General features: G+C 43.2%; 1 protein-coding gene across 2 annotated transcripts; it reads left to right on the top strand.

The window, feature by feature from the left end:
• Nucleotides 1-6,439: 6,439 nt before the first annotated feature.
• On the top strand, nt 6,440-17,614 carry proser1 (proline and serine rich 1). 2 transcript variants are annotated; one of them, XM_076274042.1, is made up of 12 exons: nt 6,440-7,036; nt 7,120-7,185; nt 7,273-7,341; nt 8,978-9,072; nt 9,327-9,420; nt 9,814-9,924; nt 10,298-10,432; nt 10,737-10,815; nt 11,284-11,376; nt 11,956-13,375; nt 14,089-14,233; nt 14,612-17,614. In XM_076274042.1, the coding sequence occupies exons 1-12, from the start codon at nt 6,992-6,994 to the stop codon at nt 14,735-14,737; spliced, it is 2,478 nt and encodes an 825-aa protein (XP_076130157.1). In that variant the 5' UTR covers nt 6,440-6,991; the 3' UTR covers nt 14,738-17,614. The 2 variants fall into 2 exon arrangements, with proteins under 2 accessions (XP_076130157.1, XP_076130158.1); XM_076274043.1 differs by lacking the exon at nt 11,284-11,376.
• The last annotated feature ends 317 nt before the right edge of the window (nt 17,615-17,931 follow it).

Raw genomic sequence — 17,931 nt, 5'->3', positions numbered from 1 at the left:
TAGCTGGGTCACAGCCTCCGGAGGGCCTACATTCTCTGTAGTAGGTCAATGTGTATATTTTCAGGAAAACAGCTACTTCTGTTAACTGGTACAACAAGCAAACTTTTTTGTGATTACGAAATAGTTGTTTTCTAAAAGCTAGTTAACTCGTGTGTAGGCTAAAGTAAACCCACGTTGCCATGGATACTATCACAGTAGGAGCCCACCTACAAAAGAAACACAACAGTCAAAGCAGAGTGTTGAAAAATAACCAGATGCATAATTGACCGTCAACCGATCAATCAGTGTGATAAATTAACAACAATTCCAATATATGTTGGCAATTCCAATATATGCATCTTTTTCACATGCATTACAAATATTCCATTACATCGTGATGAAATAGCCCAAATTAAAGCATGCCCAAGTAAATGTATAGTGTAACACAATGGTGTCTTGTTCCGCCCTGAAGGGACTTATTTTCACTGTAATGACCTGTGTATTCAGTAATGATTTTTTTTTTTTTTTTTTTTTTTTTTCATGAGATCAGTGAAAAGGCCGTATATAATACAAAATATATATCATGCAAAAAACAAACTATGTGTCACTTGCAGGAAAAAAAGTTATTGACAAAGGTGTTTTTTAACCTTGTCAACACCTCGTCAACCTTGGACTGCCAAAATGCATGGTTATGTACGCATACAGAATACGGTATCAGTATTCTGTTGTAGCCTACTGTTGTTACGATAGTGTAACAAATATTATGAAGGAGACAAATAATAGCCCTACCATCACCATGTGGGGTCTTGGTTCACTTAGGGTAAAGTGCTTAGCAAGATTGAATGCTACATTTGGAAAATAAATAAATAAAGGTGTTTGATGTGTGAACTTCATTAAACTCAATGAGTGAAAATGATATTATAATTTATTATTTGAATAAAACATTTGGTCTCTGTCTCCATAAAACTAAAATGACAAAGCTACTTTTGAGTATATAAAACGTTATAAAAGCAAGAGTCTGGCGGCTTTCCCATTGTTTTCTTTTAAAAGGTGGAAAAAGAGTAGAGGATACGGCAGGCGGACATGGCCTCTAACACAACAGGAAGTGTGTCAGGAAGCTGATGACGGCAGCCAGTCCTGTCTCCCTCTATTTCTTGGGCACTCAGCTTAGCTAAAACAGAAAGACAATGGCCACTAAAGGGAGTCTCAGGATTAAACTTCTTTTATCAGGTTTTCTGGACATGCCCAGAGCAGAGAAACTGTGTAAATGTATAAGTTGCATATCAGATATCCTAATAAAAGTAAGATAACATTATTGAATGAAAAGGGCTTTCTTGGGGTATCAATTATGGTATTATTAAGGACTCCAACATTGGACCAGAAGGCCATTTGATCAAGGTTTGAATGCATTGAACATTTGTACCTCACTTCACTGCTGACAATCACAATTGGAATCAGCTCTGTTGCTACATTTTGTAAATATACATATACAGTATATTATATCTATCTATATACGTATATATAACTACCAAAGGTCAAAATTGAGGTTGCCCACAGTGCTGAGACTCAACTCACTATCAGTGCACCCTGTTCAGCTGGCCCCTCTCTGGTTCCCTGTAGAAGACTTCCTGTGTCGAGGCCTGCTTCATCCCGTACTGACCAGATGGCCCTCCCTCTCTCACCCCCCCCCCCTTCATCCCTCTCTCGCCCCTAATTCTGCTGAGCGGCTGGGGAGATCAGATCAGCTCCCTTGCCTCCCTGCTGGACAGTTGGTCTGCTATTGCCGCTGACAGGCAGGGCCACCATAAGGTGGGGAAAATTAGGATGAGTCCAAGGAACCTGGCTGTCACCAACATGGGGCCTTCACAGACCATAATGACCAATATTATTTTTATTATGGGGATTCAATATTATATTCTTATCTTAGGGCCAAATATTTCTTGCAGCACCTCTACTGAGCGGCATCTCTATCTCTTGCTCAGTGCTGCACCACATTCTAGCAAAGAACAATAGGACGCACACACACACACACACACACACACACACACACACACACACACACATATACACACGGACACACACACACACACACACAGACACACACACACACACACACACACACACACACACACACACACACACACACACTGCCCTATCACTCCACCTCTCCTTGGGTGTGCATGTGTGTAAATGTTTGTGATGCACCTTCACAACATCAGTGAAAACCTCATAATTATTTGTTAGTGTGAGAACCCTATGTCCAGAAAAATAACTGTCAAAATTCAAAAGACACCAACAGCTTCATAGTTTGAACGTTTATCTAATGCTGTGACATCAGGAATTTCCTTTAGACATGCTCACAGACAAACTTGATGAGTCTCACTAGATGGATTACCTGCACACACACCAGAGAGCGTGTTGGTGTTGCTACAGGTATAGCCATAGTATGCCTGGATTACACTCCAAAGTTTGCCAAGCAACAAGCTTATAGTTAGCGTCCAGACACGCACAGACTGACCCCTTTAATGTGCTCAGGCCTCTCACAGTAATGTGGTGTGACACACATGTAGTGCAAAGGGGGGGGAAAATATGGTTTTACGACATCCTATTAATCCATCTTTGGGATATAATTGCATTTTGAGGAAACAGGTACAGTCATTTGTAGGAGTTCTATCAAAAATGCTTCAAATGTTAGAAGCTACCCAGATAGCATTATAACCTCATTTTGTAAATGATACAATCATCAATTTTAATCATCAAAAATAATTTTACAATGATGTTTTAGTTTTTAAAAATGTTGTCCAAACTAAATGTTGTCCACTGATTCACTGCTGTTCTGTGGTATCTCATCTTCTGTGATCTAACTGGGCATTTTGCCTTATCTGGCTTCACCCTGATTTTACCCTTCCATGGCTTTCATGACTAATTCAAACAGAATTATGCCTAAAAACAATCATGTATGAATAGATCTAACTATCAAGCGTACGTCTTCCAGGTAATAAGAGATGCAATTATTGGCCCAAAGGCCACCTCAGAAGAAACACGGAACAAAAATGCTCATCAGAAGCATGGACAGTCTTAATTCATTTCTATGGGAATGTTGTGGGTATATCTCACAATCTACATCCAGGCTGGGCTTTAAAACCCAGTCTACAGACTACACATATGCTGTGACATTTGCCAATTGATTTATTTCACTGTGGCGAGTGGTCAATCCTGTGTTCAGCGATTGAATTATCTTTGATAAGCAACACAAGATTCATAGACCTGTGGGGGTTCATGCAGTGGTCAAATGACTGATTTCTTTCTCCCCCTCTTTCTTTTAGCTCTCTCTCTTTCTCTCACGAGGGAGCACATAAGAGAGATCATACCTCACTCGCTCAACTTACTCACGTAGTTACGAGGTTTGTAAGGGCGCACAAGCTTTTGAAACACTGTATTGTTTTGTCTGTGTACATTCTATAAGAACAAAAGATGGCAATGAGCTGATTTCCTGCACAGCAAGACTATCATGCCATTGGGGAATCATGAGCCAGCATCGAGGAAAGGGAAGTGGACCCTATAGCACAGAGGAGACTGGCTGTGAACAAAAAAGTTCCATCTTTCCAAGATGGTTATCTATTTTAAAACATGCATACATATATTAGTATGTCTAATACTATTAGAATGCATTATTTTAGTTTTTGCTTTGCTGTTTGATAGCAAAATAAATTTCAATCCAGTTTCTGACAGAAGGGGAGAACTAGAGAACTGCCATAATGCCACCTAGTGGCATATATAATCATTAGACCCTGATATTTCCAGTTCTTTAGGACCTCTTCCTGCTTCATGATGGTGATATGTTCTGTGTCAGTCAAATCTCCTCTTGAATTATATTGCAGGATTAGGTTCATCATCCCTGCACTCTAACACAACAAAATAGATATGCTTTAATTGGAACCCGACCTGTTTTTTCCACTTCCACCTGAAGCCATTCCCTCCACACAACAGCTGAGCCAGTGTTATTACTTCCAAACTAATCTTGCAGGTTGTGGGGTCAACATCTGATTACTGGGACTTGTAATCAGTGAAAAAAGTGAAAAAAGTTTAAACATATAAGCTCATTATTTCAACCAGTCATCTAGTTTGTCAGAGTATCCCCTTGCTAGTGTCCTGGTCCCCCTGTCTAGATCTCATCAAGAGGTGGACAAGCACTCATCGAGCAATGGGGCCAAAGGACTATTAAGACTGAATGCCATTAATGGACATTAGAAAAACAGACAAAACAGCTATTATCCCTCTTGTTATCCCTCATAAAAGTGAAGATGTGTTGGACTGCACAAGCCCTGTGCCAGTGAGAACTTGCACTGCCCAAATACGTTCCAGCTTGGTTTGCCCAAATTGCTGTTATTGACAGTGGCTTGCTGTCCAGTGGTGGTGTGTGAAGGCATTGCAGGTGGCCATTGCAGGTGGTTTACCTCACACCCCACAACAACTGTCGTCAGGGTCATGGGCGGATTATGAACTTTCAGGCCCCTGGGCTCAGATGTATTAAGGGCCCCCCATTAATTGTCGTATATGTGGAAGGGGGGGTTTAGGGGTCCTCCCCCAGAACATGTTTAATTTGTTTGATGTGATTTCCTGTATTCTGGTGCATTTTGGGGATGGCCAATACTAAATGCAATCAGATTCATAGCCTACATCCTGATTTGTTGATATTGAGGCAATGATTCCATGCAAAGGCTTGGGCTTCAGGGCCCCCTGACCCCTTGGGCCCCTGGGCCTGGGCCCGGTAGGCCCGTGCAGTAATCCATCCCTGGTCAGGGTCCTTGTTAGTCAGAATGATGGTCCCTGATGCACAGTCAGTTAAACCTAATGTAGACTTTCAGGTATAAAACTTAAGCTTATAGGCTAGCCGCGCCTGGCCCTGTTTCAGGTTAAAGGTGCTCTAAGCAATGATGGTTACCGTCACTTCGGTTGATGCTCAAACAAAACAGAGCGCTGGCTCGCAATTGAAACTCTCCTGAACGTGCATCATATTATATACTTTTAATTACTTTTTCTGCTGTTAGTGAATGTGTGTGTGTTGTCTGTATGCTACTGAGACCTTCAATTTCCCCTGGGGATCAATAAAGTATCTATCTATCTATCTATCTATCTATCTATCTATCTATCTATCTATCTCATCAGTTATTGGCTGGAACAGGCTGTTTTTGTTGCCTTTTGTTGTTTTTGGAGCATGGGCTGTCCACAGAGACCACATTTTAAGAACTTTAGACACTAATGTGTTGACAGATTAAAACCAAACTTAAATGTTTGTATAGATGTATAGATGGCCCTTACAATGACAAATCACACTAGGTTTCAAAGGATTAATGTTTCTTTCCATAAAAGTTGCCAGAAGTTATTATTTAAGGGGTTGTTTTTTTTTTTTTTTTTTTCTGAGCTATCAACCTATTTAAGTGGCCAGGGGGCCCTTTTCACGTCTGTGCCCAGGGGCATAAAAGGGTTTAATTTATGTTCTACACAGTATATGCAAGCAATTCACTTGGAGAATGTTTCAATGTTACAAAAGACTTTATTAAATGTACACAGACGTATCTTTAAGCACTTTAAATGCTCAATAATAATCAAATGTTGTTAAATAGCCTAGGTCAACTAAATTATGTACCATTTGTATAAATTTGTAAATGTGCCATTTGTATAAATTAGACATATCTCAAAGCATTGTTTTTGACTGTAGAAATTTCAAATGTGATAATGATTATATGCCCCCCCCCCCCCCAACCCACTTCAAGCACTGGTTTCCCTGAGATAATAACATTGTGTTTCTGTCATAACAAAGTTTTTCTATCTCAAGATAATGAGAACATTGTCATTGTCATTGAAAACTTGATTGATAACTTTGTTATCTAGAAATAACTTATTTATTTATTTAATTCATTATCTCAAGATAATACATCTTTCTCATTATCTCGAGATAACAAAGTTCAATAACCTGAGATAATAAGATAAGGGGGAATGAAATCTGGGAGAAACGGGTCTAAAATAAATGTAAAGTAATGGAATCTACGGGCTTCCATATTACCATGCAATAACTACAGCTGAACCACTGTCTATGAGCTGAACCTTTTCGTAGGCTACTTTCTTTTCTATGGTGTGTGACAATCATAGGGTGACAATTTGCTGATTTGATTTGTTTGACGTATGTGACGTAGTGTATAGGGAGATAAAATGTATCAAAGTAAAAGTTACATGTTATATTTGAGGTACTTTGTATCGTTGTATGACAAAAGTATTACATGATATGTACTTCCTCTATAACTTGGCAAGATGTTCCTTCCTTTGCCCCATTATGATAGTTTTTCACTCCGTAGGGCAGACAGTGAGGTATATATTATGACTATATCCGGAATCGCTGCACTGGATACAGAAATCCTACCGCATGAGCGTCACCAATCTGAACCAATGGACCTAGCTAGCAAGCTAGCTAACAAAAGAAGTCATGTCAGCAGTATATCGTTATAAACGTATAGAGCAAAGTAATTGTATTTACAGCACACTTTAATATCTACCAGTTGACAGCAGCAGGGGACGGTTTTGTAGGACGGTTGCAACCCATCTTCCAAACTATTTGTTTGTTGCCATTTCAAAGGGCTGAAGATTGTCGGAGAGATTGCTAGCTCGCAAGCTAACCGGGGTTGTTTTAGCCTGGTGAATTAAACCCAGCTATAGGGGTGCCCTTGCATACAAGATTACCAAAAAGACAACACAACCAAATAACTTGGTTATTTATATTTTCAGAGGATCGGAGTAAGATGTGGTTTGTTTAAAGAATATGTTGTTGGCCCAGAAAGTGGCTCATTAGATATTACTTTAGGTTAAGTTTCCTAGGATATATCTATCTATCGTTTGCATCAGCAAACGTTACCCATTGGAAAGTTGCTTGGTGATTATCTTGGCTACCAATCTATGCTTAAAGGCAGGATTCTGAAATCTATTTCAGCGATTTATGCTACTTTGAACATTCATCATGGACAAGAAGTCATTTGACATCGTCTTGGACGAAATAAGAAGGGTAAGGATGCATTTCGGTTGATGTGCACGTACAGCACAATGGCAGCCAGTCTAACAATAATAAACCCTCTGTGCTCCGCTCAGTGTGTTTTGACAGATCAAAGAGTAAAAGCAATCGAACAGGTACATGGCTACTTCTCCAGTGAACAGGTAAGGTTCAGACAAGAATGACAGAATGTACTGTAGCAGGTTATAAGGATGGCATTTAAGAAATCTCACACTTGTTTGTGATTGCAGGTGATTGATATTCTGAAGTACTTCTCATGGGCAGAACCACAGATCAAAGCTGTGAAGGCTTTACAGCACGTAAGTGCCTTAATAAACACGATACATGGGAGTGGCAAGTCGTATAACTAGTAGCCTATATCGTGATTGATTGCCTTGGGATCAATACTCTGATGTCAAGTCAGGATTTGTCATCTCTGTCAAGCGTTTAGCATCAGAGTGACACTACATGACTTCTTGTGGTGGTTCTGAAACTGTTGAAGATATAGGCTACTCAATCAGATTTAGGACATGTAGCCTATTGATTGACAGCCTTGTAAAGTCCTTTTTTTCCTGCAACATTTTGCTTACAGTTTTTTTCAGTTGCTAACAAGCGTTTGTCCAACCAGTTGTCACATTTTCAAAACTCTAAATACAATTAGCACAGCATTGGTCTTTTGTGGCCATACCATTCACACATTTCATGTCGTTTTCACACAATATGCAGTCAGTGAAAACATTTCCTCAATGCTTACATTTTCTTAACAGACAAGCTGTACCTCCCACCAAAATTATGGATTGTTTTTGCATTATTTACGAATGTTAACACACAACATCCCACAATAGTAAAAACAATATTCCAAACCTTAGATACAGTATAAAAACCTCTGCCTCTGCAATGATATCAGTTCAAAAACAATATATCTCAGCAGATAATAAACAAACAATTCAATAATTGACACACAACTGATTTATAGGGCCAGGGAGGAGAGCAGGCCCAAGGAGAGGGCATGGTAGAGGTGTAAGAATGCGTGGTGGTGGCATTCCGTTTGGCTGCAAGAAATGTTGTCAGTGATGAAATTCGTGCCACTATCATTGACCATGTAATCAATGCAATGTTGATGAAAACATGTGGCCTAACCCTGAAGATCGCAGAGATTAGATACAGTAATTTTGTGCTTTTTTTTAGCTCCCCCCCTTTTTATCTGGGCTTTTTGCTGTTGTTTTTTGTTCAGAATGCTTGTGTGTTTCATGGATAGTTTGTTCACCCTAAGCATTGCAATACTGTAAAACTTTTTCTGTTCTATCATACTGTAAACAGTATTTCTGTACCTCCTGTAGTAAACAGTGAAGGAAAAAAACTGATTTGCTTTTTACTAAAATGCTTTTGAATGTTAACATAACATGTGGACATACAGTTCCCAACCAAGAAATTTAGTGTAAAAATTGCATGCAAATACCTGTAAAACTGAAACATAAAAGTCTATGCAGGTTTTGTAATGTCAACAATAGCCAGTATTTTGAAACCTGGTGTACTTTGATTGACTGCATGTACCTTGTGAAGTGAAAACAAGTGTTATTCTTTGACAGAATAATTTCATTTTGAGTCAGATTCCTAGTGTTTTGGTAAAGTTAGTGTGTGCAGAGAAAGATGTGTTAGTAGTATATTTAACAAAATGTGTTTTTGAGAAGAAAATGATCCATTTGGCCAGTTGTGTTTTGTAGGTGTGAGTCTGTGTTAAGAGAGCGATAGAAAAAAACTGCAATAAGCCTTGGCAACATTTTGTGACATTAAGACCCCCCCCCCCCCTCCCTTTTCAGTACAATGCATCATTTTACAACACACTGCACACTAAATACCTGATATTACCACAGCTAGTTATAGGACTGTAGGTAGGCTAATTTAAATAAAACCTCTGCTTGTTTTGACATCACTGAGTTTGTGTCTAAATTGTAGAAAATGGTTGCCATCCCAACCACCAAAGTGGCCAACATACTCAACTGTTTCACGTTTACCAAGGACAAGCTTGTTGTTTTGGAACTGATTGCATTGTAAGTACAAACTTAAATCCACCTGCTTATGTTACATGATATCAAACAGTAATGTAATCAATGTTAATATGTTAGGTGTATATTACATGCATACACATTTTTCCGGTATTGTTAATGTGTTATAGTACATGATGCATTACAATGTATGAATTAAAATGTTGATTTTTCTTGGAGAAATGTCATAAAGGTAGAGTAACACATTAAAGATGGATTGTATAATGACATCTCTCTCTCTCTCTCTCTCGCTCTCTCAGGAATATCTGTGATGCTCAGAACTATCGTCCAGTGGAGGATATCTTCCGCACTCACCTGTCTGAGAAGAAGCGTGCACGGAGAATCCTTGAGCAGGTCACTTCATACACTCAAATATGTCTGTTTGGTAGACAGTTTTAACCAAAGGGATTTATTGTATACGTGTGATTTTAGCCAAGGTAGCAGTAGGCTTGAGAGAAACCAGAGGGAACCATAGGGAATAAGTGCGACAGCCACTCTACCCAGTTGTAAACAAACAGGACCAAAATGCCTTTGAAAATGTAAAAAGCAAAAGAAGATCAGAACAGTTAAGAAACAACTATATTTACGTATGCCCATCTTTAACATAGACACAGATAGAAGACATGGAGATGTATTTGATGTATTCAGCATTATGACATTGCAAATGGTTTGGCATTTTATTTAATTGTCAACATAATGACAAATTAGTGTATTTTTAACTGCTGTTGGCTCAATGTGACCCTGCAGGTTTGTAAGGTTGGCTGTAAGGCTCCCGTGGCCATGATTTCCTCCTGTGGGGTGATTCCAGGAAACCCCTACCCAAAGGGTCGGCCCAGCCAAGTCACTGGCAGCTTCCCGGTAGGTAGTCATGTGAGGCTATATCTTTGGCCTCCTTCATTTTCTCCTATTAGTGGAGTCATAACTCAAGGTTAAAGTTGACCCATTCAAGGATTCAAATAGCACCAGAAACTAATAATGTCCAGGAACAGTTTGTTTTTATGTCCAAGGTTAGAATCACATGTCCAAGAAAGAATCAGATCATCACCAAACACCAAAGGAATGAGACCCCATTGTTATTGCTTGTCTGCCACCATTGTTCTGTATGTCTTTGTATATTGCAGGTGTTTATGCATGTATATCATTTGCTACTATCAATGATGGTGGGCATAGCTACTAGGTTGAGGTTGTTTTGATTATGTTTATCAATTTGTGTGTGTGTGTGTGTTTTCAGAAAGCACCTTTGCCTCAGCCTCAGTCGCAGTCCAATAATGGCACTACTGCTAAGAAGAAGGAGAATGAGGAGAATACTAATACTGAAGGGAAGGGGTCGGGGATTGCAGCAAGGATCCTTGGACCCTTCAAACCGGTAATGCACAAACCTCTCCCTAGGCCTCTTCAGGGAGTCATAGGGACCATCCCAAATGTGTTTCTGCCCTAGAATTATTAATGTTCTTTATCAGTATTATTTCAATTTCACTGTTACTGTTTCTTCTTTTGATTTCACTATTGCATTGATTTTGTATTTTGTATTGACAATATATCTGACAAGTTTTTAGACTACATCTGTGTTTTATTAAATGAATATGTAGTCTGTATACTGTTGTTGATTTTTGAGGACAAAGTTATAATGCACTCATGTCCACTTTTCCTGTCACTTTCTGCCCTGTTAGTCTCCGTCCTCTTACAACCCCCACCGGCCTGTTCCCTACCCCATCCCACCCTGCAGGGTGCACGCTACAATCGCACCAAGTAAGTGTCCTCACACCCACCAACACTGTGGTCCTGATGGACCTCCCAACTGTCATTGGAGAGAATTCGGCTTTGATTGAACCTGTGTTGTTGTTTTGTTTGTATATGTGGGTTTGTGGTATTTGTGAGTGTTTCTGTGATGTTAGTGTTGTGGTTTAAGTGTGTGTGTGTGTGACTGTTTGTCTGTAAGTGATAGTTGTTGGTTGTGTCTGTTGTGTGAGTTTGTGGTAGATGTATGAGTGTTAGTATAGAACTTTTTGATATATATGTTTTTGTGCATGGTGTGTATTGTCATGGTGTGTGTGGTAGTGTGTGTGTGTGAGTTGTGTTGGCCACTGCTAATATGCAGTTTATAACTGGTTTTGTGCATGAATGTGTGTGTGTGTGTGTGTACATACCTGTGTGTGTGTGTGTGTGTGTGTGTGTTGGCTGGTGCTGACGTGTGATGTGTTTAAACACCCTGCCCAGGTGCGTACAACAACGCAGGGCTAATGTCAGTGGGCGGGGTCATCACTGCCAGCGTGCCCCCCCCACCATACAGTGCCACGCTCGCCTCCCCAGGTACGACCCCCCTCCTCCCCCTCCCCGCCCGACATCTGACGCCCAGCCGACCGCCCTGACCACCCGGCCACACACGCGGGCTTGAGAGATGCTGCCTCACTCCCACGCTGTAGCTGTAGAAAAGCTTGGCCCATCAGCGGCTACTCACACGCGCGCACGAGCCTGGCGTCTGGCGCTAGATTAACGTCACCATCCGCCTCTTTCTCGCTCGCTTCCCTGCGGTCAATCTGACAGGCAGATCTTTGGGAAGCGCAGGCTTCCGGAGCCAGATTGACCAATAACTGGGTGTGTGGGCTTTGATCTTTTGACCCTGCAGCAATCCCCATTCCTCATGCTTCTACTACCCATAACCCTGCTCCTCCTGAAGCAGCTTGATCGCTTGAAATGGCCGCCGAAAGCTAATGGGTGCTTCCAAACCTTTGTTGGTGTCTTAATAACTGATGGTATCTCCGTCAAAACAGTAATTTGGGCTGTCTAATAAAAAATGCACATTTAGAGCACACTAAAAGAAACCACTGTGTTTTGGAATGAATAAGTCATGAGTTAATTTTTGTTTGTTTGTTTGTTTTGTTTTTTCAGGTTACTCTCGACCAGGCTCCACCAGCGTCACCACCACGGCCACCATCTCCCCGCACACGTGTTCGGCCCCCTCTACGCCCGTCTCCTCCCAGCCCTCCACCACACCGGCCCCCACCACCCCCATCACGCCCGTCTTCCCCGGCATGGTGCCCTCCCAGAACCCTGTGGCCCAGTCGCCCAGCCCCGTGCCCGCACCTTCTCCCTCGGTCATCAAGGGCCCGCCGGGGACCCCCATGTCCCCACACCTGCCCTCCAACCTCAGTGGGCAGCAGCCCGGCTCGGGCTCGTTCCCTGGCATGCCCCCGTCAGCTGGCCCTGCTGGTTCGGTCATCAGGTCCCACACGCCCACCGCGCCCTGCGGGACGTCGGGGCCTTCTGGAAGCTTCTCGCCATCACCGTTCCCCGCCAGGACGTCCCGTGCGGGGACCCCATCGGGCGCACCCCCAACCCCTACCTCCAGAAGCTCGGCCAGTGACCTCTCTTCGGCACTGACCGGCAAGTCTTACCTGTCGCCCACTGACCCTCAACTGGGCATGCCTTTCACCACGGCTGCGGGCACCCCTTCACACTCGGTCATCCGCAGCTACACCCCCACGGGAGGCCTTTCTGCCCACGCCTCCGACCGCTCCATCCCTCACGGCGCCCACGGAGCCCCGCACGCCCCCAGCCCCAAGCCCTCTGCTGCCCAGCAGGCGTTCTTCGGCAGTGACCAGCATCTGGGCGTGATGACCCAGCGCGGGCACGGTGGCAACAGTGGCAGCAGCAGCCCGGTGCCCTCCGCCTTCAAGGGCCCCTCGCGATCGGGCACACCCTCGCTCAGCTCGCTGGCCATGCCCAACTCGGCCGCCCTGGCTCGCTCGCTGGGGCTGACCGGCCACCCGCACTCGGCCGGCTCCCCGCAGAGCTCCATGGCGGGCCCGGCTGCCGTGCTCTCGGGCCTGCAGGGCATGACCCAGCAGGCGGGCGCCAGCCCCGCTCCTTCGCCCTTCTCCGCCCTCTCCTCCTTCCCCCCCTCACTCTCCTCCGCCTCCCCCTTCCCCTCCGTGGCCTCCTCCATGCAATCCTCCATGGCGTCCGTGGGTCCCCCTTCCTCCGTCTACTCCGTTGCTCAGGCCGCCTCCCCATTCGGCCTGGGCCTCACCACCGCCCCCTCCATATTTTCCGGGCTGCCCCCAGGCCACAGTCCCCAGGCCTTCTCAGGGTTCGGGCCCACAGGCCCCTCAGCGGTGGGAAGTCCTGTGCTCTCCTCGCTAATGGGGCTCCAAGGGGCCCCGTCGTCGGTGGCAACTGTGGCTCCATTACAGGCGGCGGCAGCAGCAGCTGCGGCGGCCGCTGGGGTCCCCAGCACGTCACCGGTGCTTCCGGGCTTCGCCTCGGCGTTCAGCTCCAACTACAATCCAGCCCTGGTGGGCCAGCCTGGGTAAGTGTGTGTCTGTTTGTCTGTGTGTGTATGTAGTTGGGCCAGTGTTCAAGGGATACTCTGGAGAAAAAACAACCTGGGGTCTATTTATGTTTGATAACGGGTTCAAAATGGGAGCAAAATTATTCAGCAAAAATTTCAGCTAGAACGTTATTTGCATTAGCAACAAAATTGTTTATAGCGTGTTACAGTGGGCATATAGCCATGTAAAAAAAAAACACTCAAACCACTGACAAAATCCAAAATAGCCTTACACTTCAGTGGTAGTGTCCATGGGTATCCTACAGATAAACCGAAGTATTGCAAACTTAGTAAAGTGAACCATTATCAACCATTACTCTGGAGTATCCCTTTAAATGAGGTTCAACTTTCACTGCTTGGTATTGTCTAGTCTACTTTCCAGATTTGTATGTCCTTGACATGGATATTTACTTGCTAGTGCACTATCTAAGTCCAAGTCGCAGTGTGTGCAGCCTGACCAAGGACATTAAAGCCATTATAGTCTTATTGCAAATGTGTGTTGTTGTGCAGCCTGTCTAGGGTATATAAAGCCATGAAAGTCATAATGTGTAATGTGCACATGTGTGTTGTTGTGTAGCCTGACCAGTGTATATAAGTCATAATGTGTAATGTGCACATGTGTGTTGTTGTGCAGCCTTGACCAGGGTATATAAGTCATAATGTGTAATGTGCACATGTGTGTTGTTGTGCAGCCTGACCAGTGGTCTTCAGGCCGCAGGAGGCGGCTCCTTCCCCGGGCTGCTGTCCTTCCCTGGCATGACCGGCTTCTCCTCCGCTCCCTCTCCCGCTACCCTCTCTGGACTCCACAACCAAGCCATGCAGTCAGCACTGCTGCAGGTACTACACACATACGCCCGCATCTACCAAAAGTGCCCTCTCAACACTTTACATAGTTAGACCTGATGGTAGTAGCTCAGGATATATGAGATTGACAAGTCTTGTATATTATAGCAAAGTTTAGTTGTATGTCTCTGTGCCTGCATGGGCCTCACCACATCTTTTCATTTGATCTCTGAGCACTGACTACAGATGTGTGTGTGTGTGTGTTAAATTGGAGTTTTAATAGGCCAGCCATTTGATTGATTTACTGTTTACAGTGTTTTTTCCGTGTCACATACGTTCCCCGAACGTTCCGCGTCCATTCTGTGTTGAGTGTTTTGTGGCCCTCTGTGCTTGTCGGATCCTCATTCTGGCCTTTTGTCCCGCTGTCCCCAGGCCCACTCTGCGTCCCCTCTGGAGAGCTACCCGCCCCAGCCCAACGGCTTCACCAACTACCCCCCCGGCCCGGGCACCCCCTTCCCCCTGCAGCCCGGACTGCACCCCCAGCTGGGATGGCAGTGAGGCCCCCACACGCCTGACCTCTCCGCACGACCACCTCCGGTATCTTCCTCTACGTGCTAGTGACGTTGAGGAAACGCTATCTGTAGTCGTTAGACCACTCCAGTCAAATGTCCATTTTTATCTCAAGCCGTGACGCTACTAAGCTGCTAAGCATCAGCGGTATGTGAGGTGCGGGACTGTTAATAAGTACAGTATCTAAGAAGCTGTAAGAGTGGGCTGGACTCCTGTTCAGAGACGTGATGATGTTGCATGATGTTGATCGAAATTAATTTTTTAAGCTTGATATATTACTTAATAATATAATGGCGTTATGGTCATGACATCAAAATGGACATTTGTATGGGTCTGACCGGTGGTTTCAGGGAGGTGGTCTGTGCATGTGAGACAGGGGAGATAAAGAGATGAAGGCTGCATTTCTAAAGTCTGCATCTGAGCCACTGACTGGACACAAGTCATGTCATTCTGTTAGCTGTTTATCTTTCACTGGTTTCCCAGGCTGTGCTGACCGCACTCTTTGGAGAGACACCAAAAGAAACTGATCAGTGACATGAAATGTTTACAAATTCTGTGTGTGTGTGTGTGTGTGTGTCTGTCTATGTGTGTATGCGTGTGTTTGTGAAGCAAGCTCTTGTCTTAGCCAGCACTAGTATACAATGGTTGTAGTATAGTGTACACAAAATAATGAAATGATATTGGAAGGCAACTGAAATTTAAACAAAAATCCAGCTTTTATCTACAGTATTTAACAATTGGGTACTGTTCATTTTACAAATTCTTATAGCATTGTATTGTATGCTGTGTTTTAACCGTATTCATAAACCTTATAATCCCATGTTCACAACCTGTTTCGAGCGTATGATAATCCAAGGCTCAAGTTGATGTTGGTGCATTTGTAAGTTGAGGACTAATTTGGTAATGATTTTGAGGAGTGAGTGAAAGACATTTTTATAGACATCCACAGCATACTGCATGTCAATGTGTAGTGAGGAGGTCTGCACACACTCTATGGCTTTTATTTTGATACACCTCAATTCAGAAAGTGCTGCAGCCGTTCCATGACACTTGATGAAGTACTGCTGTACATGACATAGCGATAAGGTTGTGTGCTGTGGAAAAGAAGAAATTATGAGTTGTACAATGGACATTTCCTCAAACTGTTATTTTACTGCTGTTAGCATGTCTTAGTGCAATGGACATGCTTCTTCTAACATACTGTACACTGAAGCTTTTTTATAAGTATGTATGGGGATTTCCATTCATCATGTTTTAAAGCTCAAATGAATTGTCCTGGGGGATAGTTTGGTAGTGATTTGCTATGGTTTGATCTGAATGAACTGTCTTTTCTTTTTACCTTTTTTGTTATTGTCTATGTTGCTCAGTAATTCAGACTGAGCAAATTATTTGTTTGTCTTATTTTTTTACCAACGGTTAAAAAAAAGTTTTGTTTTGTTTTTCTGTTTTAGGGGCATGTGGCCATGCTTAATTGGTTACCCACTCTTGGCAAAGGCCTTGGTCAGTCTTGTGTTAATTGGGTTTAACAGAGCTCACATCAGAAGGCAACTTAGTAGGGGTGTAAAGGTACACGTATTGGTACTGAACCGTTTAGGTACAGGACGTTGGGTTCAATACAGATGTGTACCGAATGTACTGAATGCAGTCTTGAACAGTATGTTCAACATGTTTCAAATTCAAGCTCCCACAGAAACATATAAAGTGGCAGACCATATGTCAGTTTAGTCAATTAACGTCACAAAACATTTGACACCTTTTCAGAATACTATTACCGTTGTACATCAACAATATTGTCAGTGAATTTTAGGCTAGCAGTACCTACCGTACTTACCGTACCGAAAAATGTACCAAACCGTGATTTCAAAACCGAGGTAGACACCAAACAGTGATTTTTGTGTACCGTTATACCCCTACAACTTAGTGAAACTTTGCCTGAGTGCATTATCAAACAAAATACCAGTAAAGTTTGCCTAGAACTGGACATTTGAATGAGAATTTCAATTTAACAGAAAGACTTGTATTTTTTAAGCCACATTTTCATGAATGCAGTAAAAATATGTAAACTAGTTGAAAGAGATGCTAGACATGGATCCCTAGCTACTGCCACTCAGCAGGGCACAGTCAAGCATAACATAGGTTGAGTTATTAGTGGATGTGGCAATAAAGTAACTATTTAACAACCAATCACAATATTTCCACCATGCTGTCAGCTGTGTTGCTTATCAGTGAAATTAGGGCCTGATTAATCTTTGGATGTCCATGCTTTTTAAGGCCTACGCATATGGCCTACTCACACGGCTGGCGACGCAACGACAATTTATGGCAGGCAACCGGCAAAATGGAATAGAATCTATTGAAGTGAAGGGTGCAATGCACACAGCAAGTGGAACGACAGGGCGACCGTTGCCGTCTCTCGACCCCTTTCTACTTTTCAGGGCGATTCTGATACGTCATAATAGAAAACAGCTGTCTGGCCACTGAATCGATGGGTGATCGCGTCGCCAGCAGTGTGTGTAGTAAAGCGATAACAGAATTCCACCGTTGCGTTTCACTGTCGCATCGCCGGCCGTGTGCGGTGGGCTTTAGTCGTTACTCCTACCCAACTTTTAAACCATTGTCATACATTTATCTTCAGATGTATGCTGTAATGCACGTCTGATCTCACAAGACTTAGGTGACCAAGGCATTTGCCGAGGGCGTCATCATCCCAGTGTCATATGGGAGAGGAGGTGCTGTGGGTGATGTGTTCCTGAGATACCAAGTAAGCCATGTGTGGCGCCCAGAGGGATGACTGTTGTCTAGGCTTATAGACTATTTACTGTAGCAATACTGTCCAATATTAAAAAGGGTTGTCAATGCTCTTAAGGGCTCTGTGTGTGAGTGAGACTTTTTCATTGAATTTATATTGCACCATCCATGACTTTCTCTCTTGATTTATCTTTGTATGAAGAATACAACAGCAAACACAATGATAACTTGATATGACATAACATGATGGCAAAGTTATACCCTACAAGGTTAGGAGGTGCTCGCAACATGGGTTAATTTATTGAGTGATTTCTTGAGTTCATTTATTCAGTGTTCACCACCAGACCATTTTTACAGAAGAACTACAACATCGGCATGGCATCAGTTAAGTGATCAAGACAATTGGCAATTGTAATAGCACCTTTCAGATAAAA

The sequence above is a fragment of the Alosa pseudoharengus genome, unplaced genomic scaffold, assembly GCF_046254945.1.
Source record: "Alosa pseudoharengus isolate Yale_2024_CS ecotype anadromous, Long Island Sound unplaced genomic scaffold, YU_APseudo_1.1 YU_APseudo_1.1_scf_8, whole genome shotgun sequence".
NCBI lineage: Eukaryota > Metazoa > Chordata > Actinopteri > Clupeiformes > Clupeidae > Alosa > Alosa pseudoharengus.
Note: the sequence above shows the minus strand (reverse complement) of the source record. Positions and strands in the feature narration are given on the sequence as shown.